The 27,894-nt window shown below is 39.2% G+C and overlaps 1 protein-coding gene across 4 annotated transcripts in view; it reads left to right on the top strand.

Annotated features, from left to right (window-relative positions):
- The window catches only part of TAF3 (TATA-box binding protein associated factor 3), a 185,273-nt gene that overhangs the window by 133,884 nt on the left and 23,495 nt on the right, over positions 1–27,894 (top strand). For all 4 annotated transcript variants that reach the window (XR_011499222.1, XM_014841310.3, XM_044762096.2 and 1 more), the window contains one exon: positions 8,584–8,666. Coding sequence is in view for 3 of the 4 variants with exons in the window: in XM_014841310.3 (XP_014696796.3) it covers positions 8,584–8,666 (83 nt within the window). In the remaining variant the exon portion in view is untranslated. The remainder of the gene's footprint in view (positions 1–8,583; positions 8,667–27,894) is intronic.

Genomic DNA, 27,894 nt, shown 5'->3' with positions numbered 1-27,894 from the left:
TAGCTCAGTGACAATCTTCCTCAAGCAAAAAGAAGAAGATTGGCAACAGCTGTTAGCTCAGGGCCAATCTTCCTCACCAAAAAAAAATAATGAACAGTATTGTCTCTAAAGTTAAACCTGAGTTCAAATCCTGACTTTTTTAGCTATGTGAAAGTGGGCGAGTTACTTTTGTGAGGATTAAATGAGATAGCAGCTGAGACATTTAGTACTGTGTCTGACACATAAGTAAATGCTCAGCAAATGGAGATGCTGCTTATGGAGGTGGTGAGTGTTATTGTTCCATTTTGAATTAACCCATAAAATGTAGAAACCTGGATAGTTCATTGGACCATACTAGCCAACTTATGTGTGACAGGTTGAGTCAGCTATGGGTACAGTGTTAAAAAATAATTTCTGCTTCCTTGACCTTCTTTTAAATTTTAGCCCTTTATGCAGCTAGGAAAGGATAAAAACTAGTGCAACCCATGGAAACGCCATTGACAAAGAGTGGAAATTGAGATATTAACTTAAACATTGACTTCTTTTTCAACCCCACTTCATCCCCACCAAGTATTAAATCATATGAGTAAATGCAAGTACACCTCAAGTTGGATTACATATGATCTAAGAATTCTTTTACATGTCCACAGAAGAAAGGCAGCAAGGGTAAATCAAACTCAGGCATATCTAAGCTGCCCCAAGAAAATGTCTTTTGTCGAAAGAACGAGGGCCACCATCTCATTCTTCCTTCTTATCCTGACCAAGTCACAGGAGCAAGTGGACATTGACCCAGATAAGCAAGCAAGGGCGTTGTTTTAATAAAAGAAAAACATCTCCCCATTTTATTTTACCTGCCTACGAGGCTTTTACCAGCAACACCCACATTTATCTGTACAAGAACCAATAAAGATACCGTTAATTAAATGGGGATCTGCATGGTACGTGGAAGGAGCCTTGGGCTTTGGAATCCAGCAGATCTGTGGTAAGGTCTAAGACAAGTTGTTTAGTTTCTTTAATCCTTTGGTGCTTCATCTTTAAAGTAGGGATATGATAATAACACTTTTAAAACAGCAAAACAGTAATAGTTAACATTTTTGGAGTAACTACTATATGCTAAACACTATATATCAGTTTAATTCTTTACCACGACTCTATAAGGTACATATTATAATTATTACTGTAAGATGAGAAACAGGTTTAGAGAAATTAATACGCTTGCCCAAGATCACATACCTACTAAGTGATTGAACAAGAGTCACAATTTCAGCCCAGGCTGTGAGATGCCATAGTTGATGTTCTTAACCACTATATTTTCCTGCATTAAATTAGAAATGGATTAAGTGAACTAATGTATGCATGGTGCCTGGCTCAGTGATGCACCCTCAGAAGGAAGGATTGTTTTTCATGTTGTGGTAATAATGCAAGTATGGTGGTTTATGCACAGTCTTTCAGTCCCCCTTATGGGCAATGATCCGCATTAGTCAGCGCTAAGAGTCTATCTTTCACCCCTTTAAAATAGAAACAAACTAGTTTTTTGTGGAAAACACATTAAGAGCGATTATGTTCAGGAGCGGCAAACATAACTATAATAGCTTTAGCAGCGATAGACCTAACAGTACATTTCAGAGTAGTTTAACATTTTTGTTTGTATTTGTGTTGGTGTATGTACTGCATGACCTAATTTGTTAACCATGAATCTGTGGGGTTTAGATGAATGTTACAGGACTACTTTATTAAAATTTACTCTTGGTATTTTAAGTGTTTTTTGGAAGGAGGACTGCTGTGAAAAACTAAAGAAGAAAGCATCTCCTTATTTATGTTAGTGGAATTGAACAGTTGTACATATAACCTTATATAGAAGATAAGCCAAAATCCATCTGTCAAACTTGGAAATAGTTTTTTTTTTAAAGATTGTCACCTGATCTAACATCTGTTGCCAATCTTCTTTTTCTTTTTTCTTTTTTCTTCTTCTCCCCAAAGCCCCACAGTACAAATTTGTGTATTGTAGATCTAGGTCCTTCTGGTTGTGCTGTGTGGGACACCACCTCAGCTTGGCTTGATGAGTGGTGCTAGGTACCTGCCCAGGATCTGAACCTGTGAAACCCTGGGCCACCGAAGCAGAGTGCATGAACTTAACCACTCGGCTGCAGAGCTGGCCCCTGGAAATAGTTTTTATGCTCTTATTTGAATGATCTGAAATGTTACAGTAGAGTTTTACCCCAAAAATGGTGACATCACAATCTGTAGATAGATAGGCCCAGAGCAGGCCCACAAAGAACGTGGACTGTGGCATCAGACTGACTTGGATCTGAATTCCAGCTCCCTCACTTACTAGTTATTCATCTCTCCTAACCTCTCCACCTCTCCTAACCTCCTGCTTCCTTCCCTCTCTCTCCTTGCCATTCAGTACCTGGAAGAGACAGCATCACCATAAAGTATGGTTTACCTCTGCTTAAAAACAATGGTTTCATACCTTCTCTAAGAATATTTTGGCTTAAAAGGCCTTCTCTTTGCCCTCTCATAGAAAGCACAAAGTAAAGACTAGTTTGTGTCATTTAACTGACAATCCAGAATTTTCTTACAACTAACCAATAATGTTAATCAGCCCACAGATAATTGAGATTTGCTTATAACGGAATGCTCCAAAATCTCTAAAGGATTCCCCAAATTTTCATCCTATTGATTGATTAATTTTATTTTGAGCTAACATTGGCTATTGAATGTACTAAGCCACACAGTAAATGATATTAGCAACTGCCACTTATTGAGTGCGTATGAGTGCCAGACCTGGCCAGAATTTGATTAATCATCCTCCCAGCAACTCTGAGGGCTTGGTGCTGTTGCTCCTGGAAGTGGAAGAGCTGTGACTTGACCTAGGTCCGTCAGCAAAGGCTGGGTTCTTTCTTACCTAAAACCTCCTTCACGGGCCTGTCACCTCAGATGGAGGCTGATGAGAGGGATACGCATGCTTTCGCACTCTGGAGTAAGGTGACATCATGATTTTAGAAAATTTTAGTCCCTGAGAAGACCTTAGAGAGCTGCTGTTCAACCGCCATATTTTAAAGAACAGGCAGTGGACGTCCTCACAGCTTTAATGACTTTAATGTGAATGTTTCTTTAATCTATCCCCAAATCCCTTAGCTGTTTGCCCCCAAATAATCTTTCATTGAACTTAAACAGTTTGTTCTTTAGAGAAGGATAAATAGTCTTACTGGTTTGTCCCTTTAACAAAAGGTTGTCATTGTTTTCACCTCTCTCTAAAGTAATGCACTCTCATTTTCCAGTCTTTCTCATCAGCACTCGTAACTAACTAGTGAAATGAAGGGTTTTCAATAAATAAAATAGCCCAGTAAAAAGGGAGATATACTCCCTTCCTGTTTCTTATGACTGTCTGTTCCAAGAGGAAACCAGTAGCTTAATGTTTAAATGAGTATGTTTGGATCTATAGAAGTTGACCAGAGGCCATCTCCTAGTCTTCATATGGTGGACTCTGAGCGCTTAATGAAAGCGTGAGTTCTGTTTCAGTTGTCCTGGCTGCGTTCCACTTATATTGTCCACAACCATAGATCTTCTTCTGACTGTCTTTAATATTTAAATAATTTTTCAGTGTTTAGTTAAACTATTTTTCTAAATGGAAATAACGTAAAGGCCTTAATTGCCAAGAAAGACGACAAGATGGTTACCAGTCATCGTAATTCAGCATCCAAAATGTTAGGTTATCAAAATGGGCTTTTCATCAGTACTATTTCTGGGTATTTTTCTGACATATTAACATAGATGGGAATCTGAACTAGCGCTTGCTGAACTTTCTGCTACCCTATCTAGCACACATATTTGGGGGTTTTTTTTAATCTAAGAAGTTTAACATTAAAAAAATAGAAAAATAAAAACTTGGCCAGATTATATTGACAAAGCTGCCCATTACCTTTGCAGAAAGTCCCTGTCAGAAGATAAACTTTAAAGCTGGAATGCATGAAAGAGTTCCAAGATAGAATTTAAATTTAAACTGATTCTTTATAGATAAGCTTTTTAAAAATCCACCTCTTTGCTTCAAGTCAGGATTTTAAAAATAAATTTCCCCTTTAAATCTCTTGAGCGATTTTCATTTTTTGCAAGGCCGCACTGCTGGTGTCCTGGAAAAATGGAGAGTTAGAGCTTTATCAGTTGGTGCCCTGAGGTATGTGGCAAAGAAGCTAAATCCTTGAAGATTAGCAAAAAAAATGCAGCACATGGCAATAAGGGGCTTATGTGACTACTAGTATTAGTTCAGGTGAAAGACGTATTGCTTATACATAAAACTGGACAAATCCACTGACAATGTATTTTTAGTTAGCTACAAAGGAGTCTTATATTACTGGACTTTGCCTCTTTGGTGACTTGGGAAGCTTAGTAATCCACTGTAAATACTCTCTACGCGTCCCAATTCTCAGCATCACGCTAAGTGCTGTTCTTTTATTTTAACCCCTTAACAGCTCACATCTTCCCAGATTTTGGCTTCATGCCATTAAAAGATGGCATTAGTTGTATTGTTTAAGTAATTGAAATAATTGTCATTTAGTTTGTTGATTTCTGGGATGGACACTTGAGAAATTATGTTGTGATTGTAGGAAATGTCCTTGTTTTTATTTTAGTAGGCATTTGAATAGTTAATGTAAACAGAAGTCTGATGAGAAATTTTTATTTAGAAATTGTGCTTTCTGTATCTATGTTATTAACATCCTCGTTAGTCTGTTTCTACACTTGCTTGGATTTTATCTTTAGGTTAAATCTGATTTAGCCTCTTTAAGAAGGAAATTAAGGTATGTAAATATATTCAGGTCCGGTTACCATATTTCCTGGTTTGCGCGGGACAATCTCAGGTGACGCCTGTTTTGTGGTGTAATTAATAGCTTTCACTTTCACTCTCAAAGGTGTCTCTGTTTGGATGATGTGGTCACCCTAGTTATAGGTAAAACTTTGAGCGGGGGTAACGACTTCTGAATCGTTCGTTAATTGGACAAGTTTATTAAATATCTATTGTCTCAAGGCACGTTTATACCATTTTTAATCTGACTTATAAAAGATATCTTCATTTTTGTTGGTTCTGTTTTACATACTGTATCATTTGACTTTTTTTTTAGTAGTAGGTCATAAATAAACTGTGTCTTGATTCTTTTGCCCTGCCAAGCCATTTAAGACAGCATCACAAACCTAGCCAGTTTAGTTGAATGCAGGTGAGTCCAAAGTTAATCTCAATTTCCACATTTTCTGGTTAGCCTTCCATAGAGAAAATGTATTTTACAACCAACTCTAGCCATCTCACAAGTATATGTCATTCATCGTAAAAGACATTGACAAAGAAAATGCATAGCTCCACGTAAGACATCAACATACCCAGAAAAAAAGACTCAAAACGTGTGGCAAGGAGTCAAGGAGCAGTATGGTAGGGCAGGGGGTGAATTTGGTGTCAGGACACCCGGATTTAGATCATTTACTTACTAACATTGTAATTCTGGGCAAACCACTTAAGCTTTCTAGGCCTCAGTACTTGGGGATAATAGTACCTTCCACACCTGTTTTATAGAGTTGTGAAGATCAAATTGGGTCATGTATATGGGACACACTTTGTGAAGTGCAATAAAAAGTGTGACTTATAATTATTGTATAGTGTGGTAATAGAAAGGGACCAAACATACAATGTGAAGCATAATCATAGTAAAGAAGATTTTTTTTTTAAGGTAGAGCAAACAGCTGTATTTTTAACTAAAACTCAACAAAGGGTTAGGTGCTTAAATAATAGTATTGTGGGTTGAAGGAATGTGGAATATTACTCCCAATACCTCATCACTTAGGAGTATGTGACCCTAAAAGTTTTTAGAAATAGAGGAACTTTATATAATTTTTCATTCTCTAAATCAAAAAAACTGAGTTTAATCCCAGCTTTGCTATTCGTGTGACCTTAGAACAGAAAAAGGAAAAGGAAATGGAAAAGAAAGGGGAAGTTTTTGCTTCAGATAGATCAGTTTCCCTGTAAGATGGAAACCATAATATCTACCCTGCATGTTTAAAAACCTAAATGAGAACATCTCAAAAATAACCAAGCACAATGCCTGGCAAATAGTAAGTGGTTTAAAATGTTTGTTTTGGATATATTTGTTTATTCTCCCACAGATAACACGGAAAGATAAAAATATAAAAATCTTAATAGTTTACAAAATAGGTTGGACCATTGGTTTTCAGATTTGGTTAGATATGGAACTTTTTGTTCAAGACAAAGGAGAAAGTGAACACAAACCCTAGTTAGTTCTCCGTGGGTCTTGCTCTGACCCCACCTCAGTGACTCTGGATCTCCTAGGACCTTGAGGAAAACCACTGCACTGTGCTGTTCAAAGATCCGGGCGAGTGAAGGAGACATCTGCCAACAGGGAGACTAGTTACAGTTTAAGTGTGATGAGATGAAATACTTACAGGATGTTTAGTTGAAAATGTTCAGTAGGCAATATTATATTTTGGCCCTAAATTCCATCAGTGCTAGTCCAGAGAGGGAGATTTTGAAGACATGATGTATGTCACTGTGGAATGACAAGAGGAGAGGACCAAGTAAGGTCAAGCAAAGTAGAGGACTTTTGAAAGGAGAAGAAAGGAGCATGATAAGACCTATAATGGAAAAACATACTGGGACATTAGGAAATAGCGTCTGGAAAGAGTGTTTTAGAGTGGCACAGTTGGGGCAGAAGATTGGAGTGGGTTGAGGAATGAATGGTGAGTGAGAAAGTAGAGACAATGAAGAAGAGACAGTGGAAGACTAAAAACTGTGAGAGGTTGTCAGCTAGAGGTTGAAGAGGAGGTAATATTTTTTTTAAAGATAGATTTGAGCACATTGAAAAGTTAGCTGAAAATAATTAATGTAATGAAGATGTTTCATGATGCTATAAATAAGGAGAAAGGTTCTTTAGAAGACTGGAGGAGGTGGGCCCTAGTATAGTTGTAGAGGCAGAGAAGTTTGTAAGTTTATGGGGACTTGGAGTTCTCCTGACTAGTGGCCTCAGTATTTTTTCCTGTGGAGTTTGAAGGGCAGAGGAGGAAAGGAAATCATGGAATGGTTCTTGAAAGAGGTAAAGCTTTGAAATCATAGCTTCCGATTAATTCTTTCAATCAGTAAATCTTAGGCACTTATTATTTGTCAGACCCCATGTTAGGCACTGGGAAATAGCAATAAACAAAACAGATGTGGTCTCTGCCCTTATCTAGTTTAGCTGGTAATCCAAATAAATAGTACTGAAGGCAGAGATGACGTTGGAGTTTGTGATGGCAGAAGCTTGCATGATTTTTAAAGTTTTCTCTGGAATTTCTCAGTGCTCTGAAGGATGATTTTAAATTGGTCCTGGACAAATAGTGAAATAACTGGGAGTCAAAGGTGCTTGCAAGAGAAGTTAATCCAACGAATATTTTTTGAGTATCTCCTACGCTCCAGGCTGTTCAAGAGAATGGTCAAGGTCGTAGATCTTGATGTTACAGTGGATTAAAAAAAAATTCTAGAAGGGGACAGGTGAAAACATGAAAAAATAGTAGATTTGATCACTGTGCAATTTTTTTATTATATGATATAGTATATCGAACATAATGTTAAATATTCATTCCCCTTTAGAACCACCACACCGTTCTGATTTAACTCTTGAGCTTGAAATATGTAAATCAGTGGTTTGCAGCTAGTTGTCACAGTGACCAGCAGTGTACTGTTGGCATATAGTAGTGCCCCAAGACTAGGGAAGTTAAACATCTGGCAATGCCTGGGACAGTCCCATTCAACAAAGAATTGTCCCACCAAAAAGGCCAGTAAAACCCCTGTTGAAAACTCTGATATAGCCCATAATTTGAACTGCAGAGCTTGTGTTCAGTTTATTCATTCAAAATACTTATTACACCATAGCGCCTCCAACCCAAAGGTTGTGAAGAACCCCTTTAACATCATAGTTTGTGTATGCCGTTTCTAACTATTAGCTCAAATATTTGTGAGATCTTCAACTTGTTTAGCAGTCATTGCCTTCACCATAAATCCTTTCTAAAAATGTATATATATTTTTTCTTTTATGGTATTTTAGATCTTTTTACTACTAGCCAAAAGATGGAACAGTTTAACGTTGTAGTTACACTTGGTGTTTCAGTTGTTTTATATGACAGTGCTAACTTAAGATGAGTTTAATGTTTTTCCAATCGAATAAGTAGATGCATTTTATCTTAGAGAGAAGATATCATTGCATCTTTTTCTGTTTATATTAAGTCGGGTAATTACTTAAATGTTCCACCAAATGATCTAGATAATTTTTGTTAAAAAAAAAAATTCTAACAATAAAATCCAAGAAATTAACCAAAACTAAGAAAGAAATAATTCCCATATTTACATAAAGTGATTAAATTTTATAAAATTTCTCCTGTTGCCAGGTAGCCTTCAGTTGTTGAGAAACAACACAGAATAGCCCAGATTATCTTTGGGTCTAGCATTTTAGCAACATTTGAGGCCGAAACTCGTTTATCAAGTTTGTGGAGATGAGGAAGTAGGAAAAGAGGCGGGAGGACCTTTGTTGAAAAAAAAAGTGTTTAACTCTAATGTCCTAACTTCAACAGATAAAAGTGGAGCCAGTTGTTCCAGCCCCAAGTCCAGTTATCCCCAGATTGACGCTCAGAGTTGGTGCTGGCCAAGACAAGATGTAAGTATAAACATTTGAATTGGAGTGAAATAAGTTGACCCTAATCTTCCCTGCTCTTTCCTGATGGATTTAGAACTCTACAAACCTTTTCCAGGTATGAACGTGTAGTGTCAAGCTTTATTTTAAGAATTTTTCATTTTCAAATTTTTATTGGTTTCTTCCTCAGAGTAAATGCTTATGGCTTTATTTAACATAGGGGATCCTTTCTTCTTGTTCTTTTTCTCCTTTTTAAAGGCTAGCACATGACATTGTTTCTGCATGGTTCTTGAGGTCCTGGCTATTTGCAAAGTAAGAAACTGGGTATTGAATGGACCAACTGCCATATTACACCCAGGTGGCCGTAAGCCATACCTTCTCAAGTACGTCTTCTGTGTCGCCATGACAGAGAGTGAAGATTCTCTTCTTGCTCAGATGGCACATGGTTTTATTCTCTTCCTATAAAGCAAAGATACTGCCAAAGGCTTAGTGAAACAGCATACAATAGTAATAGCTGAAGTCTGAATTGTCTGCTCTCTTTTTTTAAGAAAAATTCATTTTTGAGTTATAAATTAAGGCCGCAGTGTTCCCATGTGATCCTGATAAGGTGATGAAACATTGATTTTTCTTTCTTATTATTCAAAAATCGTACTATATATCATTTAAATGAATTTCACAAGTTTGCAACCCTATGTTTTTACCAGTAAGCCTGAACATGGATTAGTTTACTTTGCAAACGATCACATATTATGTAGAAAATAGGCTTATAAGGCATTTAATTTTCATTTGGTTTTTAGCCATAAAAATGAAAGTAGGACCCATGAATTTCTTTAGTTGGTAGACAACAGAAAATTTGCTTTGTGTTCTCAGTAGTTTGTTCCATCTTAAATTTTGTGTGTATTTTATGCTGCTGCTTTTGTTAATTCCTAATGTAGTGCAGTGAAAAGGTCCACCGTCGTTCTGAGGAATGGTAGTTCAGAGGCACACGCTGTCTTCTGGAGACTGAGGGAAGAAACTCCAAATAGTCCGTACTTTTCTTACCCAAATTACCTGCGTAATTCCGACAGTACCCTTTTTGGTTCTGCCAGTAGAATCCTAGACCAGTGGTTGGTAGTATTGCTGACAAGCTTAGACAATGTAACAAAAATACTGTAGATTCAGCTCTTTTTTAACCAGATGCTGGTACAGTACCTGGTACCCTCTATCTTACTTGCGGAAATTTGAGTGATGTTCTTATCCGTTAACCAGCAGAGGACAGAGGGCTAGTTAGCAAGGAGACGCAACCAAAGTAACTATTCATACCCTCTCCTTGGAAATTCTATACTTGGGCTCATTTCTCTAAGAGGAAAATGTTCTTATTTAGCATTCAACAAATACTTTTCTCCTGCTGGTTCGTATTTGTTTCTGTTTTCTCAGTAAGTCACCGTTACATAATCTTTACTTCTACACAGAGGTTTGCCTTGCTCATTCCCTTTAGAGACAAAAGGTTTGGGAAAAGGCATCGATAAAACTGTTCATCTTATCCACCCTTAAGTATTTTTGAGCCATTCTGTTGACTCTTTGTTTTTCTCCTCTCAATAAATCGCTCATATACCTAAGATATTGAAGATGTGGGAAATAGATCCTATTACTCTGGAACATATTAGGGAAGTTAGAATACCCAGACATTCTGGACAAATTGCCTATGAAAGTATAATAATATGTGAACTTTCAGATATTTAGGTAAATAACCCCCATATTATATGAATAATTAATCATTTGACCAAAGTGAGACACAAAGAAATACTTATAATGAACAGAGAAATACATGAGTGAAATATATTATATTTTAAATTAAAATAGGAGAAAAAGAGGCCCAAGTCACACGGCGATGGGATTTTATGTAAAATATAACTTAATCAGTATAGGTTTTTTTTTTTTTTTTTTTTTTTTTTTTTAAGATTTTATTTTTTCCTTTTTCTCCCCAAAGCCCCCCGGTACATAGTTGTATATTCTTCGTTGTGGGTCCTTCTAGTTGTGGTATGTGGGACGCTGCCTCAACGTGGTTTGATGAGCAGTGTCATGTCCGCGCCCAGGATTCGAACCAACGAAACACTGGGCCGCCTGCAGCGGAGCGCGCGAACTTAACCACTCAGCCACGGGGCCAGCCCCTCAGTATAGGTTTTTTTAATCTAAATCAGGGTCAGCAAACTGTGGCCCATGGGCCACATCCACACCACTGCCTGTTTTTGTGTGGCTCACAGCTAAGAATAGTTGAAAGAAATTAAAAGAAGAGAATATTTTACGACACATGAAAATTTATGAAATTAGAAGTAATCTTTTGTTCTTATAGTTTAAGAATACATGGCTTATTCCATGGCAGTAATAATGGAAAAGGGGTGGTAGATTCATATAAATGTACCTTTACTTACTCTGTGCACACTCGGGAGTGTAATGATACTCTTTTGAAGTGAAATTAATGAGCAGGCTGGGATTGAAACAGGGGGTCTGAATAGTTCAGGGAAGGGGGTTGTTTACTGCTGAAGAACAGGCAGAGAATAGAGTCTTTGGAAATTATGGGAAAAGGAAAAAACTTTACAGGGTTCAAATTATACCCTCTTGTTGGAAGATCTTTAGGACAATATTTAGTTTCAAAATCTTCTTAAGTGAAGTTATGTCTTCTGCCCTCGATCCAGGAAAGTACTTTGAGGTTAGATTATTTCCTCTATTCTCTATTATGCTTCCTTGAAGCATACAAAGGTACCTTGTTTTTGCCTTGATTTAATGTGACTGGAAACTGTATTCTAGAAGGTCTATGGTGAGTGCAGCACCTCCTCCTGAGGCTGTTAAAATCCAAGATGACTTTGCAAAGACCTCAAATTCCCTTAACATGTCCTCCAGGATTGGGTATCCAGAGTTCCCCTTAGTCTCTGCTGAAGATGAAACCAAAGTACTAACCCGGAGATACAATCTCAATGCCTATGGAGTTTGTTAGAGTAGTATGAATGGGAAGAAACGGCACATTCAAGTACATTGCTAAAACATCTGAGTCTGGCCTAGCCTTCAGGTAGGTTTCGGCTTGCCCAGGAGCAGCTGCCTGGAACTGTATTGGTCAGGATTCTGAGGTCCCCCTTGGACTTGGTGACAAGGAGTATGATGAGTGTAGTGTCCGCTGTCATGGGATGGGCAAGTGGTACCACAGTTGCTATGTTATTTGTCATCTTAATCTTATCATTTACTGAGATTTGAGCAAGTGTAGGAAGAATGGTCCAACTTACGGCATTCTTTCATTTATTTTTCATTTATTCATTTCTGTGAAGAAGATAGAGCAAAGTAATGTGATGGAGTAATTTAGGGATGAGGACTGTTTCAATAGGATTGTCAAGAAAGTCATGACAAGGGCTGACCTCGTGGCGTAGTGGTTAAGTTCGGCATGCTCCGCTTTGGTGGCCCAGGTTCAGGTCCCAGGTGTGGACCTACACCACTCATTAGCCATGATCTGGTGGCAACCCACATAGGAAATAGAAGAAGACTGTCACAGATGTTAGCTCAGGGTGAATCTTCCTCAGCAAAAAAAACAAAAAAAGACAGACAGACATGGCAGAACAGGACCTGCAACTCTTCTAAAGTTAAATATGGAGCTATATTTATACAGCTCAAAATTCTGTTGAAGGAGCTCCTAATGAAAAAAGGTAATTTTAAATATTGGTAAAGGATTAAGAAAAATGTAAGTGTATATAAAGACTTTGAGATGAATAGTGGTGACGGTTAGGGGATTAAGCGTTCTTCCCCCCTCGCAGTTCTCAAGTGTGTCTTTAATGCTGTCCTCTCACTAGTCCTGGCAAGGAAGTTTCTGTCCTTTTCTCTGTCTGCCCCTTCACTCCTCCCCTCGGTCAGAGCGGCTCTTCTGCTTGCCGTGTTATTTCATCGGGTTAGTGGGGTTTCTGTTGAAATGGTGAGCTGGTCATGCTCTTAGGGCATTGCTGTCCGTATTCAATGAGCTCACCAGAAAGGGGTCATTAATTAGACCCTTCCAGACATCCAGTAATGCTCAGTCTTTTTTCCCAATTTGTATCTGATAGTATATTTGATCAAGTAATAGAATCATTTATGATGGCTTTCATGAAAACAGTATCTAATAGTATATTTATTTGATCAAGTGACACAATAATTTATGATGCCTTTCATGAAAACACTATGTCATCAATGATCATTCTAAATTTTCTTTTGACTGAGAGGTCACAACAGATTTTTTTTGCAGATTTAACCCTTTTTCCAAAATATGCAAATTATGCTGAGATATTCTTCCGTGATCACTTTACTCCTGGTGATTATAGTTTTCTTTCTGCTAACATTTTGATTCCCAGTGTCAACACAGCCATGAGTATTATCAAGTTTCTTAAAATTCAGGAAATTCTTTCATTAGTCAAACCTCTCTTAGCAGAGGTGCTGAAAATTTGATGTTTTCCTTTTTGTGTGAGTAATTGAGGTTTTTGCTGCAGTTTACAGACTTTAGCTTGTGCCTGGGAGGGGGATTTTTAATAGTTGTAGTTTTTAGATTTTTATTTTTGTTTTCTGAGGAAGATTAGCCCGGAGCTAACATCTGCTGCCAATCCTCCTCTTTTTGCTGAGCAAGACTACCCCTGAGCTAACATCCATGCCCATCTTTCTCTACTTTATATGTGGGACGCCTACCACAGCATGGCGTGCCAAGCAATGCCATGTCTGCACCTGGGATCCGAACTGGCGAACCCCAGGCTACCAAAGCGGAACATGCACACTTAACCTCTGCGCCACCAGGCCAACCCCTACATTATTTATATGTACTGTGAAAACTAAAACTTTGCCATTAATCTTGAAAAAATTAAAGAGTTTAATCTTTTTTTTTTTAAGATTTTGTTTTTCCTTTTTCTCTCAAAGCCCCCTAGTACACAGTTGTGTATTTTCAGTTGTGGGTCCTTCTAGTTGTGGCATGTGGGACGCCGCCTCATCACGGCTTGATGAGTGCTGCCATGTCCACACCCAGGATTTGAACCAGCGAAACCCTGGGCCATCAAAGCAAAGCGGGTGAACTTCACCACTCGGCCATGGGGCCAGCCCCAAGAGTTTAATCTTTAAAAACAAAATATTTGTGGATATTTCTGGTCTTTTTGTGATCCAACCTTTTCTCATTAACGCTTTTTGTCAGTACAGCTAGAAGTAGAAAATAATTATGGGCAATTACAAAAATAACCATTTAAAATATTTTTAAAGAAAATAAACATTTTATATTTTTAAAATGTAGCCAGATTTAGCTGAAAGACATTTAATCGGTGAAACATGTATGGTGGTGTTTTACTGATATATTCTTTAGAAAAATAGTAGCAAATGGTTTTTAATCCGACTTTCTGCATTTTTCTTTCTATCCTTGAAATGTTGTTTGTTCTTATGTAACTTTTTTCCAGTCTAAACAAACTTAGGGTACCTTAGAGGCAGAACATATAATAAAGTTACTAGAAAAGAGAAATAGGAACTAAGGCTAAGAAGGGCAGAAAGAAGCAAAGGATCGCCCATCAAATATAATCACGGCTTTCTAGCAGTAAGGGCAAAAAGCGAAATACATTTTTAAAAAGGAAAGTGCCTCTTGGTTTTTCAGGAGAGATGAAGTTTTCCAAGGCAGTAAATTTACAGCTTGATTTCCCTATGGAACCAGATGGCAGGAACACTGTCTTCCCTGGCAGCTTTTCCAGCAGATACAAAGGCATTTTGTATTTGACAATTTCTTACACCGACCCCTAATGTGAGGGTACATCACAGAAGCGCACTCGGTGAAGGGGACTCTGTGAAGAGGCTTCTCATCTTCAGTTGAAGCACTGTCATTTTTTTTGGTGTTAGTGAAGATTCTTGGTTGCAAGCAACAGAAATCCAAATCAAACTAGCTTAAAGGAACAAAGTAAAGGGGTTTATTTGACTTTAGGTGAGGTGGTACCCAGGGTTCAAAAAGTGTCATAAGGACTCTGCTCACTTTCTGTGTCTCCATCTTGCCTCTGTGTGGTGGCAAAGATGTCCAAGACGCTCGAGGCTGAGGTGGTTCTTAGGCTCCGTGTCCCTGGTGAACACCCCCGTTTCACAGCGTCCATTCTCAGTCCCCGTCAAGGACTCCAGTTGGCCAGCCTGGCTCACCAGCCACGGTGGTGGGGGAGACATCCCTGTCAGAAGGGGAAATGGTAGGTTCCAGAAGGAAAAGAGGGCTCTCTTGCCAGAATAAGGGATGAGGGACAGGCAAAAATAAGAGAGATATTTTATTTTATTTAGGGAAAGGCAGTCAGATTTCACATTTTTATGAAAGCATGCTGAGGAGGCAGAGCAAAGAAACTTATTTGTTTAAAAAAATGATCCTTTAGGAGTAAAGTTCAGAATATTTCAGAGCATTAGCCTGTCAGACTTCGAAGGCCTTTTGTTTTTCTATTTTTAATTTATTTCTCTTCCAGTAAAACTGTCTGCTTTTGATTTAAAAAAGGAAAGATTGAAAAGTATTGATAGTTTGGTTTTGCCCTGCTGAGCTTGTCCCCGATACTGGAGCACTTCATAGGTATTTTGCCTACATTAGAAGCTAGAAAACAAGAGCAGTGACCCCCGAAAATCTTAAGAATGGCTATCTTTAAAATGTGTGGCAAATGACTTATCTTTAATGCTAGTGAAAGATGGAAACAATACAAATGAAATTTTCTAGCCGCTGAACCAGAACACAAGTTGTGAGTTGTATACATTATTCTTGCTACTTTATTGTACTTATAAATTCATAAATTCAACAGACGCAAACCCACGTGTCTCAGTTATAACTCTGAGAGGAAGCAGGTAGTTAAAATTTTTCTTATTTGGGTCTTCAGCCCTTTTCTGATTTTTCGAGACAAGGAGTTCTTGACCTCTTTATGTTACTCCCTCATGTTTACTGACATGAAATAATAATGACATCTCCAATTTTAATTTCTTCCCCTGGTACATTGGGTTTGCTCATTAACACCAAAGATGCAGTATGTTTAAGAGAAAAAAATAGTATATTGTCAGAAAAGCTGGCTTTAGGTTTTGGGAAATGCTTTTACTACACAGTAAAACAAGTGGAAAGATTATAATCAAAGCATTTCCATCTTCCTTGTAAACAATTGCAGCAGTGCTTACACGGATGCCACATTAGAAGACTTGGGAAAATTTACTGGATTCCATTCTAATGCAATTAGAGCTAATTTTGTTCTTTAAATGAATAAAAGGTCAGCTAGTAAATCTGGCTTATCTTGAGTCCAGACTTCAATAAATTGTTTTATTTAATTTGTTGTAAAAGATCTTATCCTTAATGGGTCTAGGTCTTATTAGTTCGCTTAGGTTTTAAAATATTTATGACCACCTTTTTAGATATGATTTGAATGATAGTTGGAAAGTTTCTCTCTGCAGCGTTATCAAGGCCCAGGATCACTAATTGAGTGAATATAGGAAGGTACTTAAGATTTGTTATCTAGAAAAAGCTGATGTGAACGTCCAGAATTTAACTGTTCTTTAACCTGTGACAGGCAGAGATAATTTAGCTGTATCATGGTACCCTTTTGGATACTATCTGACTATAATTTCCCCTAAAGATCAAACTACTCACGCTTCTGGTGTTTAAAAAGAATATGTACCAGCTGATAAAAACATTTAGGCACTCTTGTTGTTACTGACAACAAGACAGAAAATTTAAATTCCTTGCATTCTATTATTTCCTGTCGTTTCATGGGGCTGTAATATTGAAATAGTCCTATAAAGACTTGAGAGGCATAGTGTACTGCTTCTCTATTCCCACTTTCGCCTTTGCAGCTTATAAGATGGATATTCATGTCACTGCAGGACTTCTGTAATTTAGAATAATGCAGCCTTTTTAAAATATAAGTTGTCAAAATCTCAACACATGGGTTGAGGGATATGTCACCACGTGGGACTGACTAGCTGAGTTACCCTGTCCGTGTGGATTTACTCTTTCGGGTTCCAAAATGGCAGCTATCCTCACAGCTTGTCCTCCAGGCTCCAAGAAGGAAGCAGCATGCCTCCTTAGTTTTAGGATCAGCTCCTCCTCTTGCGCCCTGCTTCATTCCCACCTTTCCTGCCCTCCCTCCCGAGGAAGTTCTTTCCCTTCATTTTCTCTTGTCCTTTATCTTCCTTTCCTTCCTTTTTCTCATATCTTTCCTTCAGTCTTATATTTTCCAATCCTAAACCTTCTCACCTTCACCAAGCCTTCCCTCTACATGAGAGAAGGCTATATAACTTCCTCTTCTCATTCTGACTTCTCAAAACTTGCTGTTTATATGGACTTTCTTCCAATTTTTCATTCCTAAACCCCCTGCATTCTGGGGTCTGCCTTGGAAACTATTCTGAAGCTTCTCATTCATTGCACCCATTGAAGTCCTCATCCCAGGTGCCCGTCCAGAGCCCATGCTGCAGCCCCTGTGATCGTCCTCCTCTCTGCTCCACTGCACCCTTGTGATCGTCCTCCTCTCTGCTCCACTGGACCCTTGTGATCGTCCTCCTGTCTGCTCTACTGGACCCTTGTGATCGTCCTCCTCTCTGCTCCACTGGACCCTTGTGATCGTCCTCCTCTCTGCTCCACTGGACCCTTGTGATCGTCCTCCTCTCTGCTCCACTGGACCCTTGTGATCGTCCTCCTCTCTGCTCCACTGGACCCTTGTGATCGTCCTCCTCTCTGCTCCACTGGACCCTTGTGATCGTCCTCCTCTCTGCTCCACTGGACCCTTGTGATCGTCCTCCTCTCTGCTCCACTGGACCCTTGTGATCTTCCTCCTGTCTGCTCTACTGGACCCTTGTGATCGTCCTCCTCTCTGCTCCACTGGACCCTTGTGATCGTCCTCCTGTCTGCTCTACTGGACCCTTGTGATCGTCCTCCTCTCTGCTCCACTGGACCCTTGTGATCGTCCTCCTGTCTGCTCTACTGGACCCTTGTGATCGTCCTCCTGTCTGCTCCACTGGACCCTTGTGATCGTCCTCCTGTCTGCTCCACTGGACCCTTGTGATCGTCCTCCTCTCTGCTCTACTGGACCCTTGTGATCGTCCTCCTCTCTGCTCCACTGGACCCTTGTGATCGTCCTCCTGTCTGCTCCACTGGACCCTTGTGATCGTCCTCCTGTCTGCTCCACTGCACCCTTGTGATCGTCCTCCTGTCTGCTCCACTGGACCCTTGTGATCGTCCTCCTCTCTGCTCTACTGCACCCTTGTGATCGTCCTCCTCTCTGCTCCACTGGACCCTTGTGATCGTCCTCCTCTCTGCTCCACTGGACCCTTGTGATCGTCCTCCTCTCTGCTCTACTGCACCCTTGTGATCGTCCTCCTCTCTGCTCCACTGGACCCTTGTGATCGTCCTCCTCTCTGCTCCACTGGACCCTTGTGATCGTCCTCCTCTCTGCTCCACTGGACCCTTGTGATCGTCCTCCTCTCTGCTCCACTGGACCCTTGTGATCGTCCTCCTCTCTGCTCCACTGGACCCTTGTGATCGTCCTCCTCTCTGCTCCACTGCACCCTTGTGATCGTCCTCCTCTCTGCTCCACTGGACCCTTGTGATCGTCCTCCTCTCTGCTCCACTGGACCCTTGTGATCGTCCTCCTCTCTGCTCCACTGGACCCTTGTGATCGTCCTCCTCTCTGCTCCACTGGACCCTTGTGATCGTCCTCCTCTCTGCTCCACTGGACCCTTGTGATCGTCCTCCTCTCTGCTCCACTGGACCCTTGTGATCGTCCTCCTCTCTGCTCCACTGGACCCTTGTGATCGTCCTCCTCTCTGCTCCACTGGACCCTTGTGATCGTCCTCCTCTCTGCTCCACTGGACCCTTGTGATCTTCCTCCTCTCTGCTCTGCTGCACCCTTGTGATCGTCCTCCTCTCTGCTCCACTGGACCCTGTGTTTCCACCCTCTCTCTTTGAGACTTTCTATTCCTTGTTTTTCTTGGTACTACACTTGTCTGGTTCTCTCTTATCATTCCTTCTGTTTTTCTTTTATGGACTTTTGCTTTCTCTTCTCGCCCTTGGCCCACCACTCTGTTCTTTCTCCCTAAATTTTCTTATTCACTCTTAGGTTTCAAAATTATATGACGATGATTCCCAAATCTTTATTTCCAGCTCTGATTTCTCCCCTAAGAGGCACACTAGTCTGCCCAGTTACCTGCCAGAAAGTTCTGACTGGATGGACCAGAGGCACTTAACATAACATTTCCAAGATTTGAACACATCGTTATTTCCCCAAGCTTGTTCTTCTTATGTTTTTTGTCTGTTGATGATGTGACCAGAACCTCCATTTTCAAGCCATTTGAGTTTCTAGGGGAACTTGAAAGAAGACAAGACCCTCTGACTAGTAGAGTTGGGAGATTTATTTATGTCGCAGTAACAGGCTCAACATCCTGAAAACTAAGATAGGAATGTCTCCCCGACTCCAAAAGGGTTGCTCTGAACAAAACTGAAGGGAAGAGGAAGACCCTGTCCTCAGAAGCCCCCTTTATCTTCACGTGAACCCTCGGCATCTTCAAGTCTGGACCCCTCCTCTTCGTCTACGCGCAAGTGGTCAGTAGAAGCAGCCAAGGGCAGGATGTCTGTACCGTCTTCACAGGCTTCTGCAACTGCCCCAGCAAACGTCATTTAGCTGGGAAACAGAAAAGCCATTAGATGCAAGACTGTTTTGCTTCCTGGGGAGAATGACTGAGAGTTTTTAAAGTTTTCCACTTTTCAAATCAAGTGAAAACTTTACCCACACAGATTACCCTACGCCTGTCTGAGCTCTAAGCTCTGCCCTCAAACTGTGAAAGCTCCAGCATTACCAGCCATGGTCACAGAAACATGAAACCCAAGGAGGGGTGATACCTCCCTTCCCCCCTCCCAGCTTTCCCCTCCTAACAGCCAACCGATCCCCAGTCCCTGACAGTTTTACCTGCTAACATTTCTTAATTCCCTACCGTCTTCTCCATTCCTCCTGCCACTCAAAACTCTTCTCCATACTTACTCCCTCCAGAGCAATCTATCTGGAGCGCTTAAAACCCTGCGGTGGCTGGCTTTGTATGTTGTAGCTCCACAAACTGCTTGCAGTTTCCCATATAGAACTGGGTGTTTTTCATCTTTCTTTCTTTTCTCAGGTCATCCTGTCTGCCTCAGATGCCCTCTGCCTCCACGCCCCCTCATCAGAGTAACTCATATTCGTCTTTTTACACTGTCGTTTGTCATTGGGGGAAGTCATCGCTGCCCGTCTTTACACCCTACCCCCAGCTGGCCATCTTCTTCCAAGTGCCCAAAATACGCAGTTTTTATCCAAATTATTCCACTTGGTACGCTTTATATATCTACCCTCTGTGACTGCCTTCTCCCCCAGATCGTGAGTTTCTTGGAAATTGAGTGTGTGCTGCATTCACCTTCTCTCTTAACTCCCAAAGAGCAGGAGGCACAGTAGACTGATGACAAATATCTGTTGAGACGCGTTTGTGGATCCAGACAGTCTCTCAGCTGTTGAGCCGTAGAACTGATTTTCACTCTGAACAAACTTTGGTAAATTTGAAGTAGTATCCAAATAGGGTTTCATTGAGCTACTTTTACAGAATAGCTGTGACATTAGGAGCAACCGTGTTTTTGTTGAGTAAAAACCCCTTAAAATGAGAGGCATAACAGAGGACAGAGGAAGCTTACTCTTAGCCCTCCAGTGCAATAGACAGGCTTCCTTTGGTGTTGAAATCTTTGTCAGCGATTGCTTCTCCTTCTAAACCATGGCTCTTGGTATTTCACTTAATTTTAGAGATAATTTGAATAATAAGAAGATGCTAACAATAAGTTGCTTAAGGGAATTGGAAGATACTACAGGTGGAGTGACTAAATTTCCGAATTTGTTTTAAATAATATAAAGTCAGTCATTCTGTGGTCTGTGTAAAAGGGAAATGTGGGTTTCTTTAAGACTTGCAGTATCTTTATAATAACAGATGTACCACACATATACTCTGAGCAGATGAAGAATGACGCCCCTATATTTGAAAATAAAATTGTCAGAGTAGCTTTTCTTCTGAGGTACCCTGATTGTCCATCTTTGGCTCCCCGTGCCGTATGTACATAGGGTTTTAATAAACGAGGATTAAATAAGAATGTCTGGGAAACAAAACACGGAAGACTCTGATCAGGACATAATAGGCCTTCAATAAATGTTTATTATATGTTTTCTTCTTTTTAATGCTGACCGCAGACATTTGCTCTAAAGAGAAATACTTTCACTAAGATGTTACCTATATTCTCCTGCATCCTTTGGATAAAATCAGGTATAAAAAGCAAAAAGGCTTTTCAACACCTATTTCAAACAAGTATCACTAAATATGGAAGTACTTAGTTTTGTTTCTTAATCTTTTTTTCTGATTATAAAAATAATAAATGGTTAGTTTTGTGGTTTTTTTAAAAGATAAACTGTTTAGAAATGTGAACTTAGAAAGCAAAAGTTCCACTAAATCGCTCTCTTTCCACAATAATCATGCTAGTTGTTTGGAGCGCTTTTCAGCAATTTTTTAAAAACAGAGTAGGATCATCTCACGTACACTCCCCTACAACTTGCCCCCCGCCAAGAGCTCGTCATGGACGTTTGCCCAGGTCTGTGTGACGTGGTATTTTATTTACTATTGTATCGTAATTTATTTGTCTTTCCCATCACCAATCTGTGGACGTCTGAGTTGTTCCAGATTTTGCTATAACAAATAAAGAAACAACATCCTCATATACAGATCTTTGTTTATTCAAGTGTTGGTAGATCAAAGAATATGAACACTTAAGATTTTTAAGAGATTATCATGCCAAATTATCATCCAAAAAGCTATACCAGTTAAAATTCCCACCGACAGTAAAGAGAATGGAATGACTATATGTAGGAAGGATTAGTTAAATCTGGTGGTTCTGAAATTCTGAGAGACTCTGGAGCAGCTAGTAAGTTATTTTATATGTAAAGCTAGATCCATTCTTCTTCTTCATGGACCTGTGAGTTGGTTTTATAGAAATCCTTTCTTCGTCGGAGGGAGCTTTTGATTTAAGAATAGTTGACGTTTACTGAGGCCGTTCCTGGGTATGTTCTGAAACGTGTTGATCGTTGGAGCTGTCTCCATCACAGGTGGCTTTTTGGAGGGAGTGCATTATTCATGTAAAACGTAATACTGCAAACGATCATTTTCTTTGTGATAGTGTTTGTGCCTTGGAGTTCATGTATCAGATTAATCTGGGAAAGGGACCTGGTAAATATTGTGAGTTTATTCAGATGTTTGTAAGTATCCAATTTTAAAACACAGTTTTTAAGGCTAATATATATGATGTTGTTGGTACTGTTAAATCAAGGTTCTCAAGTAGGCATTTTTTTTAGTCCTTTGGATAATACCTCCTCCTTTTGAAGACAAATGTCTGTTATAAATCCCCCATGAATTTCTAAGATGGTGCATTGTTTGTGTGTGATACTCAAAAGTTTACTTTTGCACGAATACCAGAGTAAAAGTTTTGTCTGTGAGAAATCTTCAGTGTTGTATTTGTTGCCGTTTTTTAGTCATCATCTAGATTTTTTCCAGGCTTTTTGTAGAATATGTTGTATCAAACTTGGCCTTGTCCCCAGTTGTGGCAGAAATGACCTATTGTGAATTCAAGCACATTTTCTACCAGTTTATCAACCCAGAGGAAACAGACCCAGAAGTCCCAAAGAAGGTTCTAAATGACGCAGCAGAGTTCCTGCGTCCGTCCGCAAACAGTCACTGTGGAGTTGTGCTCTGCTGGGCCTGGCTCATGTGTCCTGCCTTGGAAATAGGAGTAAGATAAAGCCAGACCCTATGGACTGAAAGTGGGAGGGGAGAGAGTCTGAAGGCAGGAAGGGAAATGGACGCTGCATGGAAATAGGCAAACGCAGCAGGTGTCCATTCTGCAGTGGGAATGTTTCATTTTAAGTTTTCTCCTTCGAACTGGCTTAGATCTTCTGGTGTGCTGAATGTTAAAAGCCACTATATTTATAGATATATATTTATTTATTTGTATTCATGATGTTGTGAAACCTCTATTTGGGTCATTTGTTTACGAATCTTTCTTTCCATAGATTTTCTTTGCTGTTTTAAATTTCCTATGAAAGATAATATTAGGCACCTGAAATTGCTTGGCCAAATTTAATGTTGTCTGGTTTGGAATTTCAATCTATATGAATTGTTGGTAACATCAGTAAGCTTATTGAAGGAAGATTTTGGAGTTTCCCCATAGGGTGCTGTGTACACTGTAGATACTAAATTATAACTTGTTTGATAGAAACTGCAAAATTTGTGTTACCTTACTGTACGGGCTTGTTTAAAAGCTGACATCCTAGCTTCTGGAGACTGTAGTATAATGGTAATATTGGCCCTGCTATGAATTGTATTCTCTAGCTATTTCTTTTACAATATCTCAGCGTTGGCTACAAAACCCTTTGACTTCAGATGCAGATAATCTCAACTGGGTAATAATGAGACAGAAACTGGTACTGGGTCACGATTCAGAGCTTGAAAAGTCATGCTCCTGGTATATATGTATAAACTACGTCTATGATAGAATGTACTTATCTGATTTTATGTTAATAAATATGTGCTGCATCTTAAGTATGGTATTATTCTAAAACTTATTATAATTAAAAGACTATATAACTGTTAAAATTAACTGTATATATTTTAAAGGGTTTGTTTTTGTTGTTATCTTAGATTAACTACTAGAGCGCTTCTGGCTAAAGTTGGACATTAACCTGTTTTTGAACATAGCTTTAATTTATGTTATGATGCGATTGAAGAAATACTGATTTGTCTATGTATGGACATGTGAGCTAAAACATATAGGAGAATTAATGTGTCGTCAATACTCTTAGTCTCATTGATTCTGAAATAAGATGAACAGAATGAGTAAATCACAATTTTAAGTGGTAAACAGCCATGTTCCAGTTTTTCCTCATGAAAGCCAAGTAACTAAAGCAGAATGTCTGCAACTTTTTTTTGTCTTCGTTGTTGTTTATTTGTCTGATAATAAATACAAGGAAATCCACCTATGCCTCATATTTAGATCACTTTCAAAGTATATTGACAGGGTAAATTTTGAATTGCCTCTACTTTTTTCTGGCCTTTCTTATATGAATTATTTTTCTGTATGCATGCATACATTTATAAATCGGTACATGTTTTTTAAAGTATTATCATTATTTAATTTTAAAGCAAAGAGACTAGAAGAAGAAAAACAGCTCTTAAATAAGGACTGAAGTTTCAGATTGTCTGGCATTGACTCTTCTGCTCATTTGTGCTCCCTAATGTAAACATCTGAATTAAAACCATTCAGAGATGACCTGTCAGTTCAGTGGTCTCCGTCGCTGGGCCCCTGCCGCTGCTGTGGCAGGAACGGGGGGGAGGAGGAGGAAATGCATTAGCTGCTGCTTTCAAGTGTCTCCTTTTGAGGTCATGTTCTTGGAGTCAGATCCAAAGCAGTCCTCACTAAGGAAAAGTGTGACTGACTTCCGTTCTTTCTTCACGTGTCCCTCAGGCCAGGGTTTGTCATTTTTCTTGCCCTCCTAGGCCATTATGGTGATAGAGGATTCTAGAAAGAACTGTGGGGAGACAAGAGGACCAAAATCTTCAGTAGCCTTTAAAGCTCACAAATGAATTCTTGATTCAGTGCTTAAGTGTGCAGGAGCTGTGGTGGCCTCCTCTCTTTTTCCGTCTTTCCTCTGTCTTTTTTTCAGCATGATCTCCACCGCCAGTGGAATGCTTTCCAGTCTTTGCCTGCCTCAGAGAAAAGTTTGGAAACATTCTCTTATTATGTACATTTTTAAAATTTTTTATTTATGTTTTGCTTTAAACTCCCTTGGCCACTTTTTTTTTTTAACATGAATCTTCCTCTTATTCATAAAAGTCCTTTATATGCTAAAGCAACCAAAATGATTTTTCATTAAATATTTTATTAATGTTTATTGTAGCTAATTTATTTCTTTGGAGTGTAGAAAAACTTATCCTTTTATCTCATCTCATTTTACAGCTTAACAATTGGACACGTTCTTTTACAAACATATTGTTAAAACCCTCTTCATTCTCAATTTAGAAGATCATTTTTATTATCAAAGATACAGGATCAAGAGATGCTCTAGGAGGAGAATGGAACCACAACGGTCTGCAGTATAAGAGACATCATACTGTATACATAAGTCAATAGATATTAAAATTGTCAGGAATATAATAGAGATCATACTATATGTAATAAGTATATATATATAGTTGTCAGGAGTATAGAATATACATATATCGTCACTTATGTACTTATTTTAGCACACAAAGATGAAAATAAACATATGTGTGTATATCTATATATATATCACATGGTATAACTATGTATATTTTTTCCCATACTATTAACAGAGGAAGATGAGAATTTGTATAAAGCATGGTGATTTTTGGTGAAGACACAGCAGCTATTATCCAATTTTAATATATTTTAAGGTAGCAGTGTTGGATTTTCCAATCGTGACTCCAGTAGCAGCTGAATTTTATAACACTCCAGTGTTAGAAAAGAGATACAAATCTTAATCATAATCTTGTTCATTTTTCAAGTTCACTAGATATCATCTTACTGCTTTTAGTATTTTCAAATACTTTGAATGTTATTTAATCCTAGAATGAATGAATGAATGAATGAATGTTTATCTTTTATGGTTAACTTGCGTCTTGAGCAGATTTCCATGTGAAGGCATCTCTCTTCTGTAGACCCTGGGCTCGGGGAGTCCTCAGGTCCAGTCCTATCTCTGTCGAGCGTTCAGTTCCATTGGGTGTGCTTGTCCTTGCTCGGGGAGTCCTCAGGTCCAGTCCTGTCTCTGTCAAGTGTTCAGTTCCATTGGGTGTGCTTTTCCTTGCTAAAAGCACCCTATTATTTGCTGGAAAGAAGCAGAGCCTTTCTGAAATCACAAAATCTTTTCGACGTTCTGACTCCAGAGAAGTGGGTTTTGAGAAGAACTCTGACGCTGCCCTAGACAACACCCTCATGGGTGTGCCTTTTTAAAAATTGATCTGCCTTTAACAAATGTTAATTTTTATTATGTACACAGTACCACTGTTTCGAAGGAGATACACTTGTGCAAATGGTAAATTTGAATCAGATGTTGGTCCTCCTCTCAGGAGCATAGATGTAAAAATCATAATAGAAGGTGGAAAGTGTGAAAGGTTATGAGAGATACAGCTAGAATTATATAGAGGTTCAAGGTGATTACCTCCAGCTAGGAAGTGTTAGAAACGCCTTGTGGGGAGTAGAGTCCAAAATGCTGTTCTCCTAAAGGCCTCTGAAATGATCTTTTTCCTGTGTGGTTGTGTCACCAACATGATACATTGAGGTTCGTTCATTTCCATTTATTTTCGACCTGTAGGCAATTTTATAAATTTAACTTGGAGTATATAAAACATTTACTTGAATGCAAAGCTGAAACGATATAAGAAGATATATTCAGACAACTGCTGTCATCGCTTTCCCTCGCCCCTTTACACGCCTTACCCTAGAGGTTACCATTTTTGTTTCTTTTATTCTTCTTCTAGTATATCTTTTTTGCAAATATGAGGAAATTGCATTATTTATTATTTTTCTGAGCATTAATGCCCTTTTAGGATATTTTACAGATTTTGAACATTTGACAATAGAAATATATAATCATTTGAGGATCCCCTTTGGAAATGAAGATTGTACAATGGCTATGTTTTCCTTTGATTATTTCATGCAGTTTGTTTCACTTTTCCAATAGGTCATGCCTGAGTTAAAAGATAAAATCTTTGCTCCTTGCTATGTACTTGGCCTATGACAAGATAAAATACTCGTTCTATAAGATGTTGTAAACATGCAAGAGGCAAGCCATGAGCTTGAGGAATTAAATCCATTTACTATTAGAATTATATGAATGCTAAGAGTTGAGCTGTCAGAATCAAGAGGAATAAGGAGTAATGATTGATTTGAAGAATCAACATAAAACTGGTTCCCATAATTATGTTTGGGTATTTGTTCCTGTTGGTCAGATGTGAAATATGGAAATAACTGTGTTAGAATTTGGCATTTTAAGTACTGATACTCTAAAATATAATTTCTCCTAAATTCTGAATATTTATTTATATACCTAAATGAGATAAATTAAATACTTAGTATATTTTCTATTTCCACATAACAAATGACCCTAAAACTTAGCAGCTTAAAGCAATAAACTTTTATTACTTCCTAGTTTCCTGTGGGTCAGGAATTTGGGTGGTTCTGACTCAGATCTCCTGTCAAGCTGCCGCCCAGGGCCGCCATCATTGGAAGGCCTTGCCTCGGCTGGAGAATGTGCTGGGAGCTCACACACATGGCTGTTGGCAGGAGGCCTCAGTGGCTGGTCACATGGGCCTCTTCCTAAGGTAGCTTCAGCGTCCTCACAGCATAGCAGCTGGCTTCCCCAGAGCCAGTGATCCAAAAGAGAGAAGGCAGAAGCTGCAGTGTCTCACAGCTTGGATGTCTCACAGTGTTGTTTTCACGATATCCTGTTAGTCAGTCATCCAAGCCAGCCTTCCCAGTCTGTGAGGGGACTACATGAGTGTGGGAAGACTGGACAGTGGGACCCTCGGAGGCTGACTGCCATACTTGGGCTTAGTATTTCTGGGACTTTTAGAAAAAAAGTAAGAAAGCACAACTATAATGTTTTATGTAACCAGTGACCCACTGTGCAGTTTTAGAGTAATATTATAGTGACGTCTCAGTGGTGTTTTTTTGTTTGTTGTAGGGAGGGGTTAGGTTAAGATACAACCTGGGAATCTGTTTCATCTGGTATTTCAAAGGGTGCATGGTATTTCTGAGATTGATTAAAATTTTAAATCTGAAGAAGAAAAGTGAGTTTTGGCTTAAGGACCGTATTGTTTTATCAAGGTGGTTTTTCTCCCAAACATTGAAGAACTTCCCTGTTTGGAAGTTGATGTAAAATTCATGGAGGTGATTACAGTAGTTTTTACCTATGGCATCATCTTGTTACCATTTAATTAAATAAGTGGCTGTTCACTTTTAAGGGTGAATAAGTAAGCCATTGTGAGGGCACTTTTGAACTTCGTGTGCAGTTTAGTGGCACTTATTAGACTTTGATAATTTAGATTACTGGCTTCCTAGTGTTCGCACACAATAGCTGAGTAATGAGGCTCGTTAACCTCCCTGTGCAGACATATCCAAATTATGTTTGCCTCCAGCCTCCGAGGCTCCGTGTGGCTGGAGAGGGGAGGATTGGCT

Source organism: Equus asinus, chromosome 29 (assembly GCF_041296235.1).
Source record: "Equus asinus isolate D_3611 breed Donkey chromosome 29, EquAss-T2T_v2, whole genome shotgun sequence".
Lineage (NCBI taxonomy): Eukaryota > Metazoa > Chordata > Mammalia > Perissodactyla > Equidae > Equus > Equus asinus.
Note: the sequence above shows the minus strand (reverse complement) of the source record. Positions and strands in the feature narration are given on the sequence as shown.